The sequence below is a fragment of the Eptesicus fuscus genome, chromosome 14 (genome assembly GCF_027574615.1).
Source record: "Eptesicus fuscus isolate TK198812 chromosome 14, DD_ASM_mEF_20220401, whole genome shotgun sequence".
Taxonomy (NCBI): Eukaryota; Metazoa; Chordata; class Mammalia; order Chiroptera; family Vespertilionidae; genus Eptesicus; species Eptesicus fuscus.
The window spans coordinates 47,437,324-47,459,668 of record NC_072486.1 but is presented as its reverse complement, the minus strand read 5'-3'; the positions used below and the strand labels follow the sequence as shown (position 1 = coordinate 47,459,668).

General features: G+C 44.5%; 1 protein-coding gene across 1 annotated transcript in view; it reads right to left on the bottom strand.

Annotated features, from left to right (window-relative positions):
- ZNF398 (zinc finger protein 398) overlaps window positions 1-15,365 on the bottom strand; it is a 29,615-nt gene extending 14,250 nt beyond the window's left edge. The window contains exons 1-4 of the mRNA XM_054726391.1: window positions 15,114-15,365; window positions 11,783-12,178; window positions 2,077-2,203; window positions 1,222-1,335 (exon numbers count right to left, since the gene is read on the bottom strand). Of these exons, the coding sequence (XP_054582366.1) occupies window positions 1,222-1,335; window positions 2,077-2,203; window positions 11,783-12,178; window positions 15,114-15,137 (661 nt within the window). The 5' untranslated portion in view covers window positions 15,138-15,365. The remainder of the gene's footprint in view (window positions 1-1,221; window positions 1,336-2,076; window positions 2,204-11,782; window positions 12,179-15,113) is intronic.
- Between the last annotated feature and the right edge of the window lie 6,980 nt (window positions 15,366-22,345).

The window sequence follows — 22,345 nt, the reverse complement described above, 5'->3', positions numbered from 1 at the left end:
TTGACAAGATGACAGCTAAACTTTCAGACATCATTACAAAACCAAATTACTTACATCTTTTCCATTCATCCCCCAAAATAAAATGACACACTGATTTTATACTTGCTGAGGGCTATGTCAGGTAACTAATAAAGTAGAATAAAAATAACGCATCTTTCTGATCAAGTCACTCATCTCTATTTGTGATAAGACTCATTACATATATTCATGACATAGATATTAATCAAATTCAACCTATTATATTGCCTAAATACTATCACTCACACATTCTTAAAAATAAAATAATATGTGGCAGATATATCCTTACCACAGAAAGAATGTTCACTTAAGATTTGAGCATTACATTATATGTAAAATTTACTCAAAAGAAAAAACAAAGCTGAACTCTAGATTAATGATATTCATGCTAAACTACAAAGAGGGACATGTGTTGATGTCTCTACTGATTTTGAAATATAATGAAAATAGAATTGATGAGTTGATGATGGATAGAGGGGTGTAGAGATGGTATATATGTGATAAACTATAAAATGTATAGACAGACTTGAGGGGCTTTTTTTACCACTAGGTAAAATCTAGGTGACAGGTATCTAGGGGTTCAATGTAAAATTATTTTTATTTTTCTAATTGCTTGAAATTTTTTGTAATAAAATATTAGAATAAAATAACAGTATATGAGACAGGGGTGGAGTTGTAAGAGACATTCACCTAGTAGAGATTATCTGGAGGATGAAGTTTCTGTGAGCTTTCTATCCAGCAAAGAACAAAAATGGCATGAGATTTTTCTGCTAGCAGAGGTGGACAATGGCTAGCAGTCTTTCCCACACAAAATCAAGCAGCTTAAGAAAAAAATGTATTAGGGATTGTTACTCAATGATAGCTGGTTCCCACACTGGGCAGCATTTGGTTGAGTGCATCTCTCTGAGGGACCCTGAAGATCCCAGCCCCTCCAGCACTTCTCAATGACCAGGTGTACATTCCCAGGAAGCCACTTTCCTTCCAAATGAGCACCACTGCTTGCTCTGCCATCTAAGGACATAACTAGGGTTCACAACCTTTGTCATGGGATGCAATTAGCAGTCCTCAGATGTGTGGTACTGATGGGTGAAAACATGGGACAAGGTGGTCTCTCAAGTCCTGAGCCATCATCTCTGACCAAGTAAAATCTAGGTGACAGGTATACAGGGAGACACGGAGTGGCAAATCTTTCCTCTCACTTACCTTCACTGGGGTCGGTGGGAATCTCACTTTCCTCTGGCCCCGCATGATCCTCTGTATTATGTTCTCCTTCTGGCTGAATCTGAGATAAGACATCAGGCTGATTCATGGCATAATCTAGGAGTAAGAAGGGAAAGGGTGTATAACAAAGAGATAAGTCAGAATGAACTAATTGCCATCAAGGTTGAACTGAAGGTTTTTTTCTTTTAATCTTTACCCCAGATTAAATATTATTTTTTCCTTTGATTTTTTTTTTTTTTTAGAGAGTGGAAAGAAGAGGGGGTTTGGGGGGGCGGGGAGAGAAACATCGATGTGAGAGAGACACATCAATTGGTTGCCTCCCAGACCGGAGCCAGGGATCGAACCCGTGCTAACCATTGAGCAACTGGCCAGAGAGAGCTGAAGGCTTTGGGGTCCACAGTCCAAGCGGATTTCTTTTAAATTATAGATCACTTCTCCCCATCCATTCACCTCCAACTAGATCCATTAGGAAAGTAGGTAAGAAGAGAGGTAACGTGTGGGAAAAGCACACAGGCTATTTTGGCACAGCCTACCTGCTATTTTCATTGAGTAAGAGTGACAGTGTGTTTCAAGGGGAGGAATCAAGGCCCTCCCAAAGTGAAGGCTACCCATGGAAACCACTGCATAGCTCTGAACTTCATTCACTGTCCTATGTTTGGCACAAGGAGAAATTGTATTTCCTATTTAGCAAGGGTGAACTAGGTATCTGTGGCTTGGAAGCAGAATCTGAAGTGTGTAAGGACAGCATGAAAATGAGGACCACTGGAGGAAAAGGGACTGTTCCGAGCCCTCCTGGGGCTGCTATCACCTACTCACAAGGTGCCAACTCAGCCTCACCCATAGAGATGAGAGACTCGTAGTTGCCCTTCATGATATTCTTGTAAAGTTCTTTTTGCCATTCTTCTAACTTTTCCCACTCTGGAGTGGAAAAGTAGATGGAAATATCATCAAATGTCACAGGCACCTGAAATTACAATGACACTGGGGTTAGTCCCTCCCACTGCAATTCAATCATTCAATAAACCTATACTAAGTGCCTTCTAGTTATAAAAAACTATGTGAGCTGCTGAAAGGTTAAAGGAAAAAAAAATTAAGACACAGATCCAACCTCCAAGAGTTTACAATGTTTTCAAGGAGAAAGGTGATAAGCTTCAGGGCTATTGTCACTCAGAGATAGGTACAAATGAGAAATAGTATTTAATTCACACAACATAACATATTCTGAATACTCACTAAGTACTAAGCCTATCCAAAGCACCAGGATTATAAAAATAAGCTTTCTGCTCAAAAGGAGCGCTTAGCTGTATTCAAATTAATGACATGAACAATAAATTTTGGAAATAGCTATACTGGGGCTGTGGTGAGTCTAGAAGAGATAGGACTCTAGCTAGTCTTAAAGGACAGGTAGATTATAAACAGGCTAGAGCCACAAATTGCTCATTTTTATATCATTTTAAAAATATATTTTTTATTGATTTCAGAGGGGAAGGGAAAGAAACATAAATGAGGAGAAAGTATCATTGATCAGCTGCCTGATACATGCCCCACACTGGGGATAAAGCCTATAACCCAGGCATATGCCCTGACTGGGAATCGAACTGCGACCTTCTGGTTCATAGGTCGATGCTCAACCACTGAGCCACCCTGGCTGGGCTCATTTTTACATCTTGCTCAGCACCTAAAATTGGTCTTAGGGCAAATGTAGATACTCAATAGTTTATTTTAATCTAACCTTACTACACAAAAGATTTGTAATAGTTTATAACAAAAATACAGATGATAAAATAATGACAAAAATAAAGGATCAGGATGGGCTTCTGGTTCAAGGTTTTGAACTAAGCACACATGTACTTCCCTTCCTTCTCAGAGTTCCACTGAAATGACAGTATGTAAGATCGAGAGGGACTGTATCTACAACAGCACCAAGAATGAGAAGGAAAGGCCATCACTAGATCAGAATTCTTTATTTTTTTTTAAATTTCTTTATTAATTAAGGTATTACATGTGTCCTTATTCCCCCATTATAGATCAGAATTCTTGATGAGTTTCTTTCTGAGACCCAGAGGATGGGCTCCTGCTGGGGTCTAAGGTGCATGAGGAAGCAGCACCTCCCTGCACATGGGAAAGAACTGCAGATGAGGAACCCAGAGAATTCCAAGCTGAAAGCTGGAAGATACATTGAGTAGGAATGCAAGTGATTATAAACTGCAGTTTGAAGGTCTATCTTTAGAATAGTGGGCCCCCCACTGTCATCCTCATCAGCCCTGGCAGAGTGGGGTAGCAGCAGCCTTTACCACAAAACTGAAACCACAAACCTCACCTGTAAAGAAATTTCTCACCTGCCTGGAGACGGCATGGGATTCCTATGGGCTGACAACTGGGTACCATCTTCCGCCTGACCTCTGGGTGGTCCCTGCACTGCCTATTTACTCCTTGCCACAGAACCTTAAAGTGAAGCCCATCTGTATGAAGCACCTACAGACCTAACCCTGTCCTGCAAACGGAAGACCCTTTGGTTAAACAGACTTACGCAGTGGCTGAGAAGACATGTCAGCTTCCTATAATTAACCTATTAATCAATGGAATCCTCTACTTAAAAATATGAATACGTAATTGAGGATTATGCAATATAAAAACTAATAGCACCACGATGAATAAATACTACAAGCAATCCTAGAGAGAGAAAAAACCCAATAAACTGAAAATCAAACAAACCTCTAACATACAGTCCCAGAGAAATTCAAACACATATTGCATCCATTTAAAAAATTCAGGCTGTTTTTTAAAAAGGACCAGAAAATAAATATTCTTGAAAAATAAATATATAACTGTTCAAATAAAAATTAGAAAGGCTAGAAGGGAAGGTCACAGAACTCTAAAAAAGTGAAAAGCACGAAGGAAGAAAAAAAAAATCTATAATAATAAAAGCATAATGTGCTAATTAGACCTGACGTCCTTCCGGATGAAGCCGGGGCCGCGAGGGAAGCTGGTGCTGGCAGCCAGGGGGAAGAAAGGCCTACTTTTGCTGAATTTTGTACGGTGGGCCTCTAGTATATATATAAAACAAAAAAACAGAGGAAAAAAAAACCCCTCCCCCTTTCTCTAAAAATCAATAAAAATGTTTAAAAAGAAAAAGAAAAACATGAAGGAAAAGTTAAAATACAAATACAATAATCTATCACCTGTCAAATTAGTTCCACGATGAAAATAGAAAAAAATGGGGAGGGGATGAAATATTATAAATATAGATTCATAGAAGAAAATTTCCCAGACTTCTGATTAAAAGGTCATGACAACTGCCCAATACAAATTTAACAAAACCTACATGCAGACATATCCTCAATAAATTTTAGAAAAACCAGTATGAATAGAAGATATAAGCTTCTGGAGAGAAAAAAAACACAGATTTCTTACAAACAAATGAGAATTAATTGGTTGATGTTGTGAGACAAAGGACCAATGCCTTTAAAATTCTGAGAAAAACTGAGTATTATTCAGCCTTACGAAGGAAGGAAATTCTGATATGCTATAACATGGATGAACCAGGAGATATTATGAATAAACCAGTCTCAAAAGGACAAATATTGTATGATTTCACTTGTATGAGAGTCATCAAATTCACAGAGAAATAAAGTAGAATGGTGGGTGCCAGGAGCAGGGAATGGGGGAAAGGGGAGATAGTGTTTAATGGGAATAGAGTTTTTTTTAGTTTGGGAAGTTCTGGAGATGAATGGTGGTGATGGTTGTGCAACGATGTAAATGCACTTAATGTCGCTGAACTGTACACTTAAACGTGGTTAAAACAGTAACTTTTATGTATGGTTAACCATAATTTTAAAAATTAAAAAGTTTTCCGAGGGAAAATTATTTTGAACTTGGAATTCAAAAGGGCAGAATAAGAACATTTTCAACAAAGCAAGGACATAAAAGTTTACTTCCCATATACCAATCTAGCAAATTTTCAATGTATGTAATTTCATTAAGAAATCTTTAAGAGAAATAACATCCTACCTTATAATAGAGAAACATGCAAATTGACCGCACCTCCGCTATGCCCATAATTGGGCCTGCGAAGGCTGGGGGCGGGACTCCGGGTGACCTATCCGGCAGTTGATAAGACCAAGATGGCGGCGCCCAATCCTCTTAGTTCCTGGGGTCCCCGGGCGATCGCCAGCCTGGGGGGCGTGCCCGGGCCGAGCCAGCCGCTCCCCGGGGCGATCGCCACCCGGGGGGGCATGGCCGGGCGAGCCAGCTGCTCCCCGGGGGTCCCGGGGGCGATCGCCACCCTGGGGGGGCGTGGCAGGGCTGAGCCAGGCGCTCCTGGGGGTCCCTGGGGCGTGGCCGGGCCGAGCCTGCCGCTCCCCGGGGTCCCTCCAGCAATCGCCACCCGGGGGGGGGGGGGGGGGGCGTGGCCGGGCCGAGCCAGCCGCTCCTGGGGGTCCCCAGGGAGATCGCCACCCTGGGGGGGGCGGGGGCGTGGCAGGACTCGCCCAGCCCCTCCCAGGGTCCCTGTGAACATTTCAGGCATGTGGTTGCTGAGACCCAGACCAGGCATCTGGCCACAGATTCATAGCTTTGCGGAGACCTAGGGCAGGGATCTCCCTCATCTGCAGAGAGACAGAGGTTCTGCAGTGCCCCCAAGACATGGGTGGGCCCAGCCAGGGATCAAGGGGCATGGAAGGACTCCTGGCAGAGGGGCAAGGACCCTCACCCGAGGCGGGGGTTGAGGGGTGGAGCCACCTCCGTGAAGGGGTGCTGCACTGCAGGGTACTGGACTGACTGACATGATTCAGAGAAGCTCCCAGTGCTAATGGGCCTCACTCAGGCGGCTTTCACACTTCAGAGGCAGTGACTACTGCTCCTGCCTTGACCCAAAAGCAAGCTCGCTACACCCTGTCCCATAGCAGAGCATGCCTAGGCAGTGAGTGGGAAGCCTTCCACCTGCTTCGGAGAAGCGGGGGCAGTAAAGAATGGGGGGAGAGGAAAGAATGTGGAGCATCCGCAATGAAGAGGTGCTTGAGAAAGAGGCTCGGAAGCCTGACTGGAAGGTTTGTTCTGTTTGCTGGGCCGCTGCCCCTTAGGAAGCGCAAAGAGCATGGCTCTGAGGGCTTCCTGTGCGCTGAGTCAAGTTCCACAGCCAACTGGAACTGGCTTCAGTTTCCTGGTCTGTAAAATGGATTGAGCGTGTCCCAGTGCCTTCACTGAGCTTTGATGGCCAATTGAGATACTATATAAAGAAAATGAGGGAAGAAGTGAGAAAGAAAAGGAAGGACAAAAAACACAAAAGAAAGACTGAAAGGAACCTGTAAACCCATTGTCACTTAAATAGGGAATACAGTCAGTAGTGTTGTAATGATGGTATGATGCCAGGTGGGTACTAGAAATATCGGGGAACACTTTGTAAAGTATATGATTGTCTAACCACTATTCTGTAACTAATATAAAACCTGAAACCAATACAAAATAATGTTGAATGTAAAGAAATGAAAATTGGAGTGAAATTTTTATAAATTTCAAAGTTTAAATAAAAGCTGTAAAGGAAGGAAGGGGAGAATAAAAAGTGTTTTTCATTTTGTCACTTCATTAAAAAGACAGTTGTCTTTATATGGTGCTTTTATACTTTTCTAAGTCATTATCTCATTTTAATTTCCGGGCAACTTAAAGACAAGATAAGTATTCCCTCCACTATTCAAAGAAAGGAAATCTTGGTGTCTGGTCCTAATGATTCAATCGTCAAGCCCTTATTGTAAAGCAGGGTTAGTAAAATTTTCTGTGCAGGGTCATATCTATACTAATAAAAGCCTTGGGAGTGATCAAGCCAGCAGGGGAGGGTATTTGGGGGCAATCAGGCCCGCAGAGGAGCAGTTAGGGGGCAATCAGGCCAGCAAGGAAGCAGTTAGGGGGCAATCAGGCAGGTAGGTGAGCGGTTAGGAGCCAGCGGTCCTGGATTGTGAGAGGGATGTCCAACTGCAGGTTTAGGCCCGATTCCACAGGGATCAGGCCTAAACCTGCAGTTGGACATCCCCCGAGGGGTCCCATATTAGAGAGGGTGCAAGCTGGGCTGAGGGACACCCTCCCCCGTGCACGAATTTCGTGCACCGGGCCTCTAGTCCTACATAATAAAAAGGTAATATGTAAATTACCATCACTCTGCTATGCCCTCGATTGGGCCAGCGGGAGGCGCAGGGGGCGGGACTTGGGGTGGCTGGGGTGGTGATTGGGCTGGCAGGACGCTGAGCTCAGCGTCTGCGCCATGGCTGTGCTGCAGCACAGAAGGGGCCTCTGGGGCAGTGAGCCGGGCGTTTGGAGGCCCCGGCTGATGAGGCGGCGTGGGCGGGCGGGCGGGCGGTGCAGCTCCCGGGGAGGAGTCTGGCGGTGGTCGGGCCGCAGGAGTGTGCGGCGGTGTCCGCAGAGGACGCAGGTTTCCACACAGCCCGGGCTGGCTGAGGGAGGGCTCATGAGGGAGCCGGAAGGCAGAGGCGGCCCCAGCCTTCCTGGGTGGGAGGCGAAGGCAAGACCCTGGCCTGGGCTCCGGCCGCCAGAGGACCATGCCCCCGCCCCGCCTCGCCCTAGGGGCCCAGGGACTTCGGAGCTGCCTGCCACACTGGGTCCCGACCAGCGGAGAGACAGCCTACACGTGCATGATTTAATCATGCACTGGGCCTCTAGTTATTTAATACTAGAAGCCTGGTGCACGAAATTCGTGCACGGAGGTGGGATCGGGCCTAAACGGGCAGTCGGACATCCCTCCCACAATCCAGGACTGCTGGCTCCCAACTGCTTGCCTGCCTGCCTTCCTGATTGCCCCTAACCACTTCTGCCTGCCAGCCTGTTTGCCCCCAACCTCCCTCCTCTGCCGGCCTGGTCACCCCTAACTGCCCTCTCCTGGAGAGTTGATCACCTCCAACTGCCCTCCCTTGCAGGCCGGGTGCCTCCCAACTGCCCTCTCCTGCTGGCCATCTTGTGTCCACATGGGGGCAGGATCTTTGACCACATGGGGGCAGCTATATTGTGTGTTGCAGTGATGATCAATCTGCATATTACTCTTTTATTAGATAGGATAGAGGCCTGGTACAGGGGTGGGGGCCAGCTGGTTTGCCCTGAAGGGTGTCCCTGATCAGGGTGGGGTTCCCTTGGGGCATGGGGCGGCCTGAGCGAGGGGCCTGTGGTGGTTTGCAGGCCAGCCACGACCCCTGGCAACCCAAGCAGAGGCCCTGGTATCTGGAATTTATTTATCTTCTACAATTGAAACTTTGTAGCCTGGAGCAGAGCCAAGCCTGGGGCTCCCTCCGGGGCCAGCAGCCATTTCTGTTGGGGTTATCATTGAAACTTTGTAGCCTTAAGCGGAGGCCTGGGGCCGGCCAGGGTGTGTGGAAAGCTTTGCTTCCCCTGTTGCCGGGGACAACCCTGGCCTGCTCTCTCAAGCTCCATTCTGCCGCCATTTCTGTTTGAATTTGTTTACCTTCTATAATTGAAACTTTGTAGCTTGAGTGGAGGCTTAGGCCTGGCCAGGGCAGGCGGAAAGCTTGGCTTCCTTTGTTACCTAGGAAACCTTGCTCTCTGTGGCTGTAGCCATCTTGGATGGGTTAATTTGCATGCTCGCTCTGATTGGATGGTGGGCGTGGCTTGTGGGTGTGTCAGAGGTATGGTCAATTTGCATATTTGTCTATTATTAGGTAGGATATTACTAGAGGCCCGATGCATGAAAATTTGTGCAAAAGTAGGCCTTCCTTCCCCCAGCTGCTGGCACTGGCTTCCCTCTGGCACCCTGGACCCGGGCTGCTTCCCTCAGGCCGCCCACAGGCACCAGGGAACCCGGCTGGCTTCTCTCTGGCCCTGGCTTTGTCAGGAAGGATGTCTGAAATGACATCTGGTCTAATTAGCATATTACCCTTTTATTATTATAGAATTTAGAATTTAAGATGGACAGTTTAAATGTTACCCATTTACCCAGGAAAGACAATAAGTAACTTTAACTTACCCTTTCTGCTATTTTTATGGCAAATGCTAAGTTTAAACTATCCAAAAGAACTTTTGGAGGGGCTCCAAACAAAAATAAAACACACTGTGGGGCCCTAGCCGGTTTGGCTCAGTGATAAAGCATCGGCCTGTGGACCAAAGGGTCCTGGGTTCGATTCCAGTCAGGGGCACATACCTTGGTTGCAGGCTCTTCCCTGGCCCAGGCCCTGGTCAGGGCTTGTGCAGGAGGCAACCGATTGGTTTGTTTCTCTCACATCGATATTTCTCTCTGACTTTCCCTCTCTCTTCCACTCTTGCTAAAAATCAATGGAAAAATATCCTTGGATGAGTATTAACCAAAAAACAAACAAAAAAACAACAACAAACGAACACAAAAAAGATTAAACACACTGTGGGGAAGGTTCTCCATCAGACACTGACTCTGAGATCCTCCCAGGTACCTCTTCTTTGAAAGAGTCAGTCAACGTCATTTTCTCCATTTCCCCCTTTGCCGTTCACTCTTCAACCTGCTCCATTCAGTCTTCTATCTCCACCACTGCACTGAAACAACTCTTATCAAGGTCACCAGCGGATGTTGCTGAATCATATCCTCATTTTTCTAGACCTCTCAGTAACATTACCCAACTCAGATGGCAATTCTCTCCTTGAAACGCTTTTTTTCCTCATCCCTGGGACTCCACATGCTTCCGTTTTGTTCCTTTTCCTACCTCATGGCCACTCCTCCCACTGGAGTTTTGTCCTTGGACTCCTTCTCTTGCTTCTCCACTTTCTCTCCTGTGGTAACCACTCCAGGCTCACGATTTATACTGCAATCTGTACATCAACAATTCCCAAATATTTCTTACCTTTGAGCTTCAGAGACCACTTAACACCTCTCCTGAATGTGTCACAGGCATCCCAAACCTGCCAAAGGAAAACTCCTAACTCCTTCCTACCCCAAGATAGTCCCATCTCAGGAAATGTCAACATCATCCATCCAGTTCTTCAAGCCTAAGTGTCAGTGAACCTAAGGTCTCTATGAGCATATGCTCTGGGCTAAATACAACTCCATTATTTATATAGTAACGACATGATCTTGGACAAGTTATGGTTCTTATGAAAATGATGAAAACACTTAGAACAGTAAATTATTATTAACTCCTCATTCTCTAATTCCTACCAGTAAGTCCTATCATCAATTCTACCATCAAAACATCCTCAATCTGTCCACTTGTCTCCAGCTCCATTACTGCTACCCTCATCCAAGCCACTCTCATCCCCCCAAATATTACAGCTGCCTCTTTTCTCCATTTCTGTTCTTACCGCCATGATCCATTCTCCATGTAGCAGCCAAAGTGATTCTTTCAAAATATATACCAGATGTTCTCCTGTTTAAAACCCTCCAATTTATTCCCTAGAGTATTAAGGTAAAATCCAAATTCCTTTCCTTGGTCTCCAATGCCCTACACCCGTGGTTCACAAATCTAGTACATATTAGAAACAGTGATGGAGCTCTAAGAATTATTCATGCTTAGGTCCCATCTGGACCTATTAAATCACAATCTCTAAAATTTAAAACCATATAAATGATGCCTATGCTGAAAAACACTGCTCTACTAGTCACGCTTCTGATTACTCACTGCATACCTGCTAACTGGCCTTCTTACTTTCCCTAGGCACTTTGCACTAGGTATTCTTGTTGCCAGAAAGCTCTTCTTCAGAACTTCTCACAGTTGGGTCCTTCCTGTTAATCAGTCTCAGCCTAAATATTAGCTCCTTTATGAGACTGTCTCTGACAGCCAATCTAAAATAAATCACCAGATAGCACCTTCATTTTTGTCAAAGCACTTAAATATAATCATTTTCTTGTTTGTTTATATTATCTTTCTTTCTCTACTAAAATTCAAACTCTAGAGGAGTTTACAGGAATTGTTCATTGCTATGCCTTCAGGGAGCAGATATCAAGCAAAAGAGTAAGTGTTCAGGAAATATTTGTTGAATGAATGAATAAATAAACAGGCATGGTTGGGAACAAGCTGCCTCAAGGCTGTCTTCCATAGCTTAAAAATAATGTTTATTTCATTTTGTTTTAAAGGCAATTCCATTCAGAAAGGCTGGGCTCCAGCATTGCAAAACACTTCTGTAAAGGAGCTGAAGGACAAAGTCTACATCAACCCTAGACCTACAAATCACCTGAAACCCTTACATTAACCATTTACTCTACATCCCTTCCCTTGTCCTCCCTCCAATTTTTTTCACCAGAATTGCCAATAAATTAAAATGGACTGATTTAATGATATTTAATTTAGTTTCCACACCAAGGTTGTGGCAGACAGGTTAACAAAGAAAAAAGTGACTTGGGTGTAATGAATAAGAGAAAGCAAAAGAGAGAAAAAATACACCTGTCAGATTGCCAATTTTGTATTGGAGTTTTCCAAACTGAAGTTTAACACTTCAAATGATCTGCTAAATTGAGCATGAAATGCTTCCCAAATAGATAAACATAAAACAAGGTCAAGGTTCCCAAGACTATCCCTTACTAAGGACTAATGTTATGACTTCCCATTTAGAAGTGAAGCACTACCTTCGGGATATCTCCTTTAATACCAGGAGGCAGCCGCAGGATCCAGAAGTTCCTGTTCCTCAGCAGGTTCTCCAAGTTCTCCAGCCGCCTCTGCAGCAGCCCGTACTCCTGCAGCAGGGTCCCCAGCACGGCCCACTTGCCATCCAGCTGGTTCCCGAGATCAGCCACTGTCTTTTCACAGCTGGCCAGCTTCTTCTCTGTTGTCCCTGTCCGTCCTTCTAGATGCAGGAGCCGCCGGCTGTGCACCTCCACCTTTCGCTCTATAGCCTGCACAGCTGCCACCACTGTCCACAGGGAGATGGCTGCAGTCTGCAGGTGTGCCTCGTTTGCTGCTGGGGGTGTGGGGAGGGGAAGGGGCTGTAGGGATGTAAGGCATTCGGAATCCCATTCAGAAGTCTGTGTGCAGTGGAGAGATGAGACAAGGCACTGAGTGTTAGAAGAAGCCCTAATCCAAATTTAAACAAGATAAGAACTGCTTAACTGGCTATCTGAGAGTCATCTAAATATAGTTTGAGTACTGCCTGCATACGCCTCATCTTCATGGAGCTCATCAGCATCTCAAGTCAAGAGAACTGTTTTGATGGGTCAGGGATGGATTAGGTCAAGACAGTGAGTGAAACTAGATCAAGAAGCAGCCTGGCATATTCCCTAGATGCAAGGAACTTTAGCCAATTGTTCACAGGCTCAAGATTGCTGCTGCTGCATTCTCTGTTAGTGGGAAAGGCCTACATGGAAAGTCCTACATGCCCCAGGAACTTTCCAGGTTTCACCCAGTTCAGTGTGCTTACTGACTTGGGCTCTGGCCCTGTCCATCACCCTTCTTACAAACCACAACCATATGTCTGGCAGGTGTGGCTCAGTGGTTGAACCAGGAGGTTGCGGTTCGATTCTGGTCAGGGCATATGCCTGGGTTTCGGGCTGGATCTCCAGTGCGGGGGAGGGTGAGGTGGGGGTGCGGGAGGTGTTGATCCGTGGTTCCCTCTCATCATTGATGTTTCTGTCTCTCTCTCCCTTTCTATCTGAAATTAATAAAAACATAGTTAAAAAAAAAAAAAAGCCACAACCATACTATTCAGTAATAGCTGAACAAGCTTTGAAAGTTGAGTCTGGAGAGTTATAAAACAGAACATAATTGGTTAATGTTAATACTGTATTACTCCACAAGGCAGAACTAGAACAACATGGAATTTTTAGGCAGGCAAACTATGGTCTATATAAGTAACTTTTGAACTAGATCTTCTAAGACAGTAACAGGTTGTCCCATCACTGAATGTACATTGAAACAGTATATTTAAAAAAAAAAAAGAAATTCCTACAACAGGAGGTTGGATGAGCATGACCTCTACAAAGACTTCTGATGCTATGGTAACCGGTTCTATGGCCACAACCTCCCACTTCTTCAGCTCATCCCCTACCTTAATTTCATTTCACCTGCTCTGCATTCCCACTAAACCCTTGACCATTCCATTTGCTGCTGGTTTATCAGACTGCTCCAAGCTTTGCTTTCCTCCTCAGCTGAGCACTTCAGCCACTTTCAACCCTGTCTTTCTGCCTCACCTGCTGGGCTAACCTCCAGGCTGGAATCAGTCCTGACAGTTCTCATTCTGTTTCTGCAAGCAGGCTGGTAAGCCACAGAACCAGGTAAACTGGTGTCACCACACATCAACGGTCCCTAAGCTCAGCACGGACTCACAATGCGTGGCAACCCCCATACTGCTTTTCCCATTCCATGTGTGGCCACTACAAACCCCATGCCCTCTCCTTACACTTTTTACTACAGCGCTCCTCAAACTAATGTGCATAAGAATCATCTGGAGATTTCATTGAAATGCAGACTTTGATTTAGTAGGTCTGGGAGGAAGCTTGAGATTCTGCATTTTAACAAGCTCCCAGGTACTGCTGCTGCAGCAGGGCCAGACCTCACGCTCAGATGACATGGAAAAAAATTAGATAAAAACTCTCTGAGCGTTTTCCTTTTTCTTCACACCCCTTCCCACCTCAGACTCATTAATAACTTAACCCATGCTTTCTTTTTTCCTTCCCACAAGAAAAAGGTTCATCATCTTTAAAACTAATCTCTCCACTTCATGCTCCGAATGCCAACTCCTTCCACTTTTTTGGGTACGTTCTTTTTTTAATTTTTATGGTCAACATTTCTTCTCCATAAGACAGACCCGCATTGTTCAATGTGGTAGCCACCTGTGGCTACTGGGCACTTGAAATGTGCTTATTTTGATTACTATGTGCTGTGAGTATAAAATACACACCAGATTTTAAAGACTTAATATGGGGGGCGGAGGGTGCAAAACTCGATCAATTCCTTACTTTTGACCACACTTTTGAAACATTTTGTATGCACTGGGTTAAATAAAATAGATCATTAAGATGAACTTCATCTATTTGTCTTTACTTTGTAAATGTGACTACTAGAAAATATCAAGTGATACATGTGGCTTCCGTTGTATTTCTACTGGCCAGGGCTGGCACACACGTGCTCACCTCTACCATATGTTTTTAAACGACTGGAAAAGGAAAAGAAGATCCAAAAGCAGAGATGGCATTCCCCTGTGCTCTATTCCCCACCCCAGTTACTGCTCCCTCTTTTTCCTCTGCTTTTCTCATTTTCCAGTCACTCCTCAATAGCCCAGTCTGGCTCCTGACCCACTGAGACTGCTCTCCTCGGGGAGACCAAAACCTTAGTTCGCAAATCCAAGGCATATTTTTCGGCCCCAAGTAACTTGTCTAGTCCCTGCTCATTCTACCGGGGTGTTGTGTGAGCTGGTCACCTGCAGCCCTAGCAGCAGGCGGAGAGCTTGGCGCCCCAGGCCCGCAGTCAACATCCCTAGAACGAACACTAAGGTAAGCCCGCCGTGGGCACTGACGGAGAGGGGCACTGCCGCGTGCTGGGCCCGGGGCTCCCTGTCCCCCCGCATCTGTGGCTGTGCGAGGCTCAGGTGGGCTGCACCGAGGGTGATTTTGTGAGGATGCGCCCAGGGCTGCTGAATGGCCCATGGCAACGCCACACGATGCCCACCGCCCTGCGTCCGGCCGGCTGCCGGGGCTGACACCCTGCGCTCCCAGGAAACCTCCGCTGGGCCGGGGAGCCCCGGGCCTCACACCGAGGGCGGCCTCAGGACGCCGGAGGAGACGAGCCCTCCCAGACCCGCGCTGGGCGTCGGGGTTCCACCCGACCCCCAGGCTCCGCCGCTCGGGCTGCGTCCCTGACAGGCCCAGGTTGCCGCCCTCTTCCACTCCCGCGGGGCCGGCACCAGAGCCCGAGGCGCCCAGACCCCGCCGGGCGTGCAGCACTCCGTGCGCGGGCCGCCCTTACCGGAGCTGGGGCCGCCTCGGCCATGGCTCTCTGCGCTGTCCGGCCCGGGCCGCAGTCGTTGCTGTCGCCGCCGCACGGACCCACACAGACGGCAACCGCTCGACCTGCCTTCCGCGCCCAGGCTCGCGCGGCCGTCGGGCCCGGCTGCTCGGGGCGCGGGGACGCGGCAGGGGCAGGGCCGGCCGGCCTGAGGAGCTCGGGTGACGGGGAAGCTCAGCTGCGCTCGGCCCCCAGCGGCCCCTCAGCTGGCGCTTTGTGGGCACCGAGCGCACGCCGGGCACGGCTGCGGCCTAGACGTGCCGCCCGCCTTCCCACCCGCCGCGCAGCGCGCCCCCTGCCGGCCCGGCGGACACCCTCGCCCCGCGGCTAGGACCGTCTTGGCTCTTGCGCGGTGGTTGCTCTAGGAACCAAGTGTGGCGTTTTCTCAGACTCGAGAGTCTCAACAGGTTGCAGAATAGGGCGCAGCCGCAAACCAGTGCTCGTCAGGGGAGTGTTTTCTTCCTGGAGGTCCAATAAGCAGGCACCGCCTGAAGGGAGGCGCTGGGGCGGGAGGCAGCCCAGTTCCGAAAGGTGGAAAAGGGCGCAGTGAGGCTGCTGGCTGGAATGAGTGGCACAGGGGCACGCGGCTGTGAGGAAGAGGACGTTCGTAAATTGCATAAATTGCAAATGTGGCAGCCAAGATGAAGCGGTTCACATCCCACGTGGCCCGTGTTAGGACCAAAAGCTAGTGCACAGTTGTCCTTACATCCGGATCACTGAGGTTATGGTTTGCTAGGTCCGTGGTAACGGACTGGAAGGAAGCACGTGTTCTCTATGGAGGTTGTGTGTTTCCGGTTGACAACCACGTGACCAGGAGTTTCCAGTGTAGCCCTCATTTCGCACATGGTGAACACGAATCAGAGGCCACCCAAGCCTGTATTTCAACAACCGAATCCAGTCCATGTCCATAACAAAGTGCATAAATCACTAAAGTATGAGAACCATCCTGTTGGGGCACCTGTATACTAAGCTATTTTTAGACAGTAGCTACACGTACAGCACGTAAGTCGAATATACCTGAATATACATTTTGGTCAAATGGAATGTTTGGCAATTAAAAATTGCAATTCTATGAATCAAACTATCACCACGACAGAATGAACTTCTAGAAAAAAAAGGAGAAAAACCTGAATTTTCTTGGGAAGGAAATTAATTTTTATAACTTTACTATTAAAAATGATTTAAAAAATTTAAAGTTGACGTTCACGCAAGAACAGTAATTTCACAGCCCCGTCAACTGCTGGATACCTCTATGGCCATTAAACAGGGACATTACTAAAAAAGGTATTTTCAACTGAGCTTCTTTAGCCAGCAAGTGTAGTTCTGCCAGTATAATATGTTAACATTGCTATCAATTTATTAAATGGACCTTCCTCTAATAGGAACTTATTAGGGTAAAAAGACTTTACTCCTTTTTAATTCTTAGTCTTGAAATTTTTTTGGATGGTGATGGCATTTCATTGAAGCAATATCGCCGACTGAAGTTTTGTGCAGTTTCAAGAACATACATGTTTCCAGAAGTAGATTTAAGATTGGTGTATTCATGCCCTAGCCGGTTTGGCTCAGTGGATAGAGCGTCGGCCTGCAGAATCAAGGGTCCCAGGCTCGATTCTGGTCAGGGGCATGTACCTTGGTTGCAGGCACATCCCCAGTAGGAGGTGTGCAGGAGGCAGCTGATTGATGTTTCTCTCGCATTGATGTTTCTAACTCTCTTTCTCTCTCCCGTCCTCTCTGTAAAAAATCAATTAAAAAATATATTTTTAAAAATTGTTGTACTCATATTTTTATCTCCAATTTCTAATATTTTTTTTGTCTGTTCTTGCTGCTACACACAATCACTAGAGAAAAATTTGTCCTAAAGTTTGGACCTATGCCCTAGCCGGTTTGGCTCAATGGATAGAGTGTCGGCCTGCAGGGTTTGATTCCTGTCAAGGTTTCAGGCTCCATCCCCAGTAGGGGATGTACAGGAAGCAACCAATCAAGGATTCACTCTGATCATTGATGTTTCTATCCCTCTCTCCCTCTCCCTTCCTCTCTGGAAGCAATAAAAATATTTTTTTAAAAAGAAATGTGACAATGGAACAATTTAATTGGTTTTCAAGTTAAGAAAATAATTTCAGTTTCCATCTGTATCTAACTTTCCTTGTAGTCATACCAACTGTAGAATCTTCCCTAAAGTAGAATCAAAGGGAAATCTTTTCAGCAGGAATCATGTAGGCACATCAATTTATTCAGCAAGTTCCTACAAACTGCTCTCTATGCAAGCAACTATTGGTTATTAGTAAGTCTTACTTGGGAAAATGCAAAATTAAGGTCTTCTTTGTTCTATAAGCCTTTGAAGGACCTAACAGCTGCTGTTCCATATTGTTTGAATATTTTGTATATGTACATGACAAGACAATTTCAAAATCTGTTGTGTGTCATATAATTTGTTATTGGCAGAAGTGGTTGACAATCTTTCTGCCTGCAGCTAGTCATTTTCTATTACATCTTTTAAAGCTATAACCATTTTTTATTATAAACTAAAATGTATAAACAAATTATAGTATGCTTCTGCTCATAGTCTGCACCATATTTGTTCTACCGTCAATGTTAATTTCATGCATTTCTCTTCACTGATTTTACATTCCATAAATATTACTTGAAGTCAGCTTCACTATGTAGGTGGGACCCAGGAATCTTTCACCAGGTAAGGAAAGCGGAAACATGGTTGAATTAATCATTATCCTTTTGAACCTAAAAAATTAAGGTTGATTCTTCATCTAAAAGTCACATATACCATACACTGTGGCAGCATATTTAATAATTTCATTCACCTTTTTGGTACACATGAAATATAAATCAGGAAAAAAATTTTAGGAATATTTCTAAAGGAAATCAATATTTAGAATTCATAGCTAGGGTAAATCTCAAAAATCCTTTTCCTTCAACTGCTGAAAATGGTTATCAGTGGATAGCAATTATTTCTACAAGCTTAAAAAAATATTAGCCTTCACAGATCCCAAACGATGAGGCATTGACTTATAAAGCATTCTTATAAAGTGTGTTGTTTAGAGAGAACAAATGTATTTGGGATGTCTCATTTTATCTAAATTTTCAACTTTTTTAATGCTCTCTATATTTCAATCATGTTTCAATAAAAAATGATTTATCTTACATGTGTTATACATGAGTATGTTTTTCCTTGTGAAATTTTGAGGTAGCCATGCTGACATTCTATTTTTAATTTATCCTCCTAATATGTAAAAAAAAAAATCACCAAATAGGGCTTTTCTTTTTTAAGATTCATAGACTAAATGGAAATAAATAATTAAACATTAGTTTCTAAAGACTATTTTACTTAGTGTTATGAATGCAATTGCATCAAAATAATTCTACAGTAATTAGAATTATGATATGATCTAATCTTTATTATTTTACCTTGTGGTAATGTTAATATTTTTTGAACATCTATAAGCTAAAAAAAGATATAATGTTCTTTCTAAAGTTATCTGGATAACATTTTCCAATATTCACATTAACTGTTAATATATTTATTTAGTTATTTAAAACTTCTCATTTATTCCATAGAATCAATACCTTTCATAATCTCCAATAATTACTGTAGCACTTTACTTTTGTAATGTTAAAAATACAATAAAATCCCTGGCTGGTGTCACTTAGAGGTTAGAACGTCAGCCTGCATACCGAAGGGTTTTGGGTTCAATCAAGACCCTTCAGGGTTACCTCTAGAATTTAGAACACCTGTACCTGAAAGTAGATATTCAGAGATTAACAATATCTGTGAAAGGCATGCCATATTTCTGTTACTGAAGATTGATGCACTGATGGGATATGATGGGAATCTTCCCAATTGCACAGTCATTACTCATGCTCAGGTCTAAGATGCCAGAATGACACTGAGTGAGCGCTCACCTTTCCCACTTTGCAAAGGCCAAGACTGAAGTCACAGATGAACAGAAAAATTTGTCCAAACACCAAACCCAAAGCCAAAGGTCACTGCACCCCCAATACATGTAGATGCAGTTCTAATCTAGGCACACCTGATAACCTGTCAGCTGTGCAGTGATCACATTACTGTGATTGTAGGTGAAATTTTTCATGTGATTATTATCCACCTAGGCTAAAATCATGGATGTTATTTTATTTTATTTTTTTAAATATATTTTTATTTTCTTCAGAGAGGAATGGAGAGGGAGTGGGAGAGAGAAACATCATTGATGAGAGGGTCATTGATTGGCTACCTCCTGCAAGTCCCACAATGGGGATCCAGCTCACAACCTCATCATGGGCCTGACCAGTAATTGAACCCTGATCTCTTTTATATATATATATATATATATATATATATATATATATATATATATATATATTTTTTTGATTTTTTACAGAGAAGAAGGGAGAGGGATAGAGAGCTTGAAACATCGATGAGAGAGAAACATCGACCAGCTGCCTCCTGCACACCCCCTACCGGGGATGTGCCCTCAACCACTGTACATGCCCTTGACCTGGAATCGAACCTGGGACCTTTCAGTCCACAGACCGACGCTCTATCCACTGAGCCAAACCGGTTTCGGCATGGATGTTATTTTAAATATTTAAAATATTTTTATATTTATGTGATGTAAACAGGTTGACATTATTTTGTATTTTTACTACCAAAGGCCACCAAAACTCTGAGACAGACACATTTACTTTTTCTTTTTGTCTTTCTCCATTCACATGTTTTATTCTTTTTCTCTGCTTTGCTTCCCATGTCCCCTGGCCTCAGATTTTCCACTGACGCAGCTCTTTCTCCCTACCTGGGAGTCTCCTTGGCTCTCTTCTCTCAAGTCTTATTTACTCTCTTGGCCTGATCTTGGTCCTGCGTTACTTCCCTGTAAACTCCAGCGATTCAGCATAAAGTAAGCGTATTAGGCAAAAATCATATAGAATCAAAATGACCTTGAACATCCCTTAACTTGTTCCTAAAGTACAATGCACATGGTTTTATACAACTCTGTACAGCAATTCTTTGACACACCAATGTTTTAGATATGGACACTAAGGTTCCCAGGGTCCAAATGACTTACCTGGTTTCACAAAAATGGCAGATGTTAGAGGCAATATACAAACCCACGTCTTTCTCACTGTAAAACTGAGGGTCTTCCCACCGTAGCTAACTTCCTTGTGGGTTAGGACTTCCTGAAATCAGCCACAAAGAACTCTGGAGATATTGGAGATGTTGAAAGTTGGTTCAAGATGACCTAAAGTTTGGGACAAGATTCTTGTGTGGGCACATAGGGAAATACCTTCCTTACCCAGGGAAAACAGGGGGCTGACCTGGTATGGATGGTTTAGGGAGATAAGCAGAATCTTATAAAAATAGCTGCATCTGTCCCAACTCATGATTTCTTCTCTTCTGAAACACGGGAGACACATCCAGAGACTGGGCTGTCATTTACACACCAAGATGTAACACGTGGTGGGGTCCTTCAGGTGCTCGCCTTTCTGCTCCCTTGGGAATATCATGTGAGTGTCCAGTAAAAGGAGTTATAAACCCAGAAACTTAATTAGGCTGGAAACTGTAACCACTCAAGAACACCCCCCTCCCCCCCAGCAATCCCACTTCTGGGAATATATCCAAAGAAACCCGAAACACTAATTCTAAAGAATATATATATGCGCACATATGCACATCTATGATCATTGGTATTTACAATAGCCAATATATGGAAGCAACCCAAATTTCATCAGTAGATGAGTGGATAAAAAAGCTGTGGTACATTTATTTATGCAATGGAATACTACTTGACCATAAAAAAAAAAGAAAAAAAAAATCTTACCTTTTACAAAAGCATGAATGGAGCTAGAGAAAGACAAATCTAAAGAACAAAATAAATAAATAAAATTGAAACAGATTTACAGCCGAAACCGGTTTGGCTCAGTGGATAGAGCATCGGCCTTTGGACTGAAAGGTCCCAGGTTCGATTCCGGTCAAGGGCATGTACCTTGGTTGCGGGCACATCCCCAGTGGGGGTTGTGCAGGAGGCAGCTGATCGATGTCTCTCTCTCATCGATGTTTCTAACTCTCTATCCCTCTCTCTTCCTCTCTGTAAGAAAATCAATAAAATATATTTAAAAAGAAAAAAAAAAAAAAGAAACAGATTTACAGATACAGAGAACAGACTGCCATTTGATAGGAGAGAAGGGTTGGGGGGGATGGATGAAAAGGTGAAGGGATTAAGAAGTACAAAATGGGGCCCTAACCAGTTTGGTTCAGTGGATAGAGCATCGGCCTGCAGACTCGAGGGTCCCAGGTTCGATCCCAGTCAAGGGCATGTACCTTGGTTTTCGGGCACATCCCCAGTAGGGGGTGTGCAGGAGGCAGCTGATCGATGTTTCTAACTCTCTATCCCTCTCCCTTCCTCTCTGTTAAAAAAAAAAAAAAATAACCATTATTGCTTGTCTCATTTTTGGTTCTTATAAGTGTATTTCTAGTAGCACATGATCTCACTCATCTAGGGGAAATGATGAACAACATGGACTGATGAACAAGAACAGACCCAGAAACAAGAAGGAATGGATCAGACTGTCGGGCCTCAGAGGGAGGGTAGGGGAGGGTGGGGATATAGGGGAGAGATCAACCAAAGGACTTGTGTGCATGCATATGAGCCTAACCAGTGGTTAAGGACAACAGGGGGGTGAGGGCATGCATGGGGAGGGGTGTGGGATGGGAATGGGGGGGTGAGGACAAATATGTGATACCTTAATCAATAAAGAAATTAAAAAAAATAAAAATAAAAAATAAAGAAATTTTAAAAATAAATAAATTAATTAATTAAAAAAAAACACAAAAAAACAAAAAACCAAGATGGCGGCATAAGGTAAACACCTAACTGTTGCCTACCACAACAATTTTGAAACTACAACTGGAAAACAGAGCGCACACCGTCCAGAACCACCGGAAAGCTGGCAGAGTGGAAAACCTACAACTAGAGAAAAAAAGAGAGGGGGAAGCTGAGCCTCAGGAGCTGTGGAGGTGCGGAGATCCATGATGAGGAACAGGAACTTCTGGGTCCTGCGGCTGCCCCTGCTCCTGGCAGCAAGAGGGAGGCCCTCCCAGGAACAGGAACCAGGTGGAGGTGGAGGGTCCTGCTTGGATTCAACAGGCGCCTTAGACTCAGCGGAGGGAGGGCCCGTAGCTGCAAAGC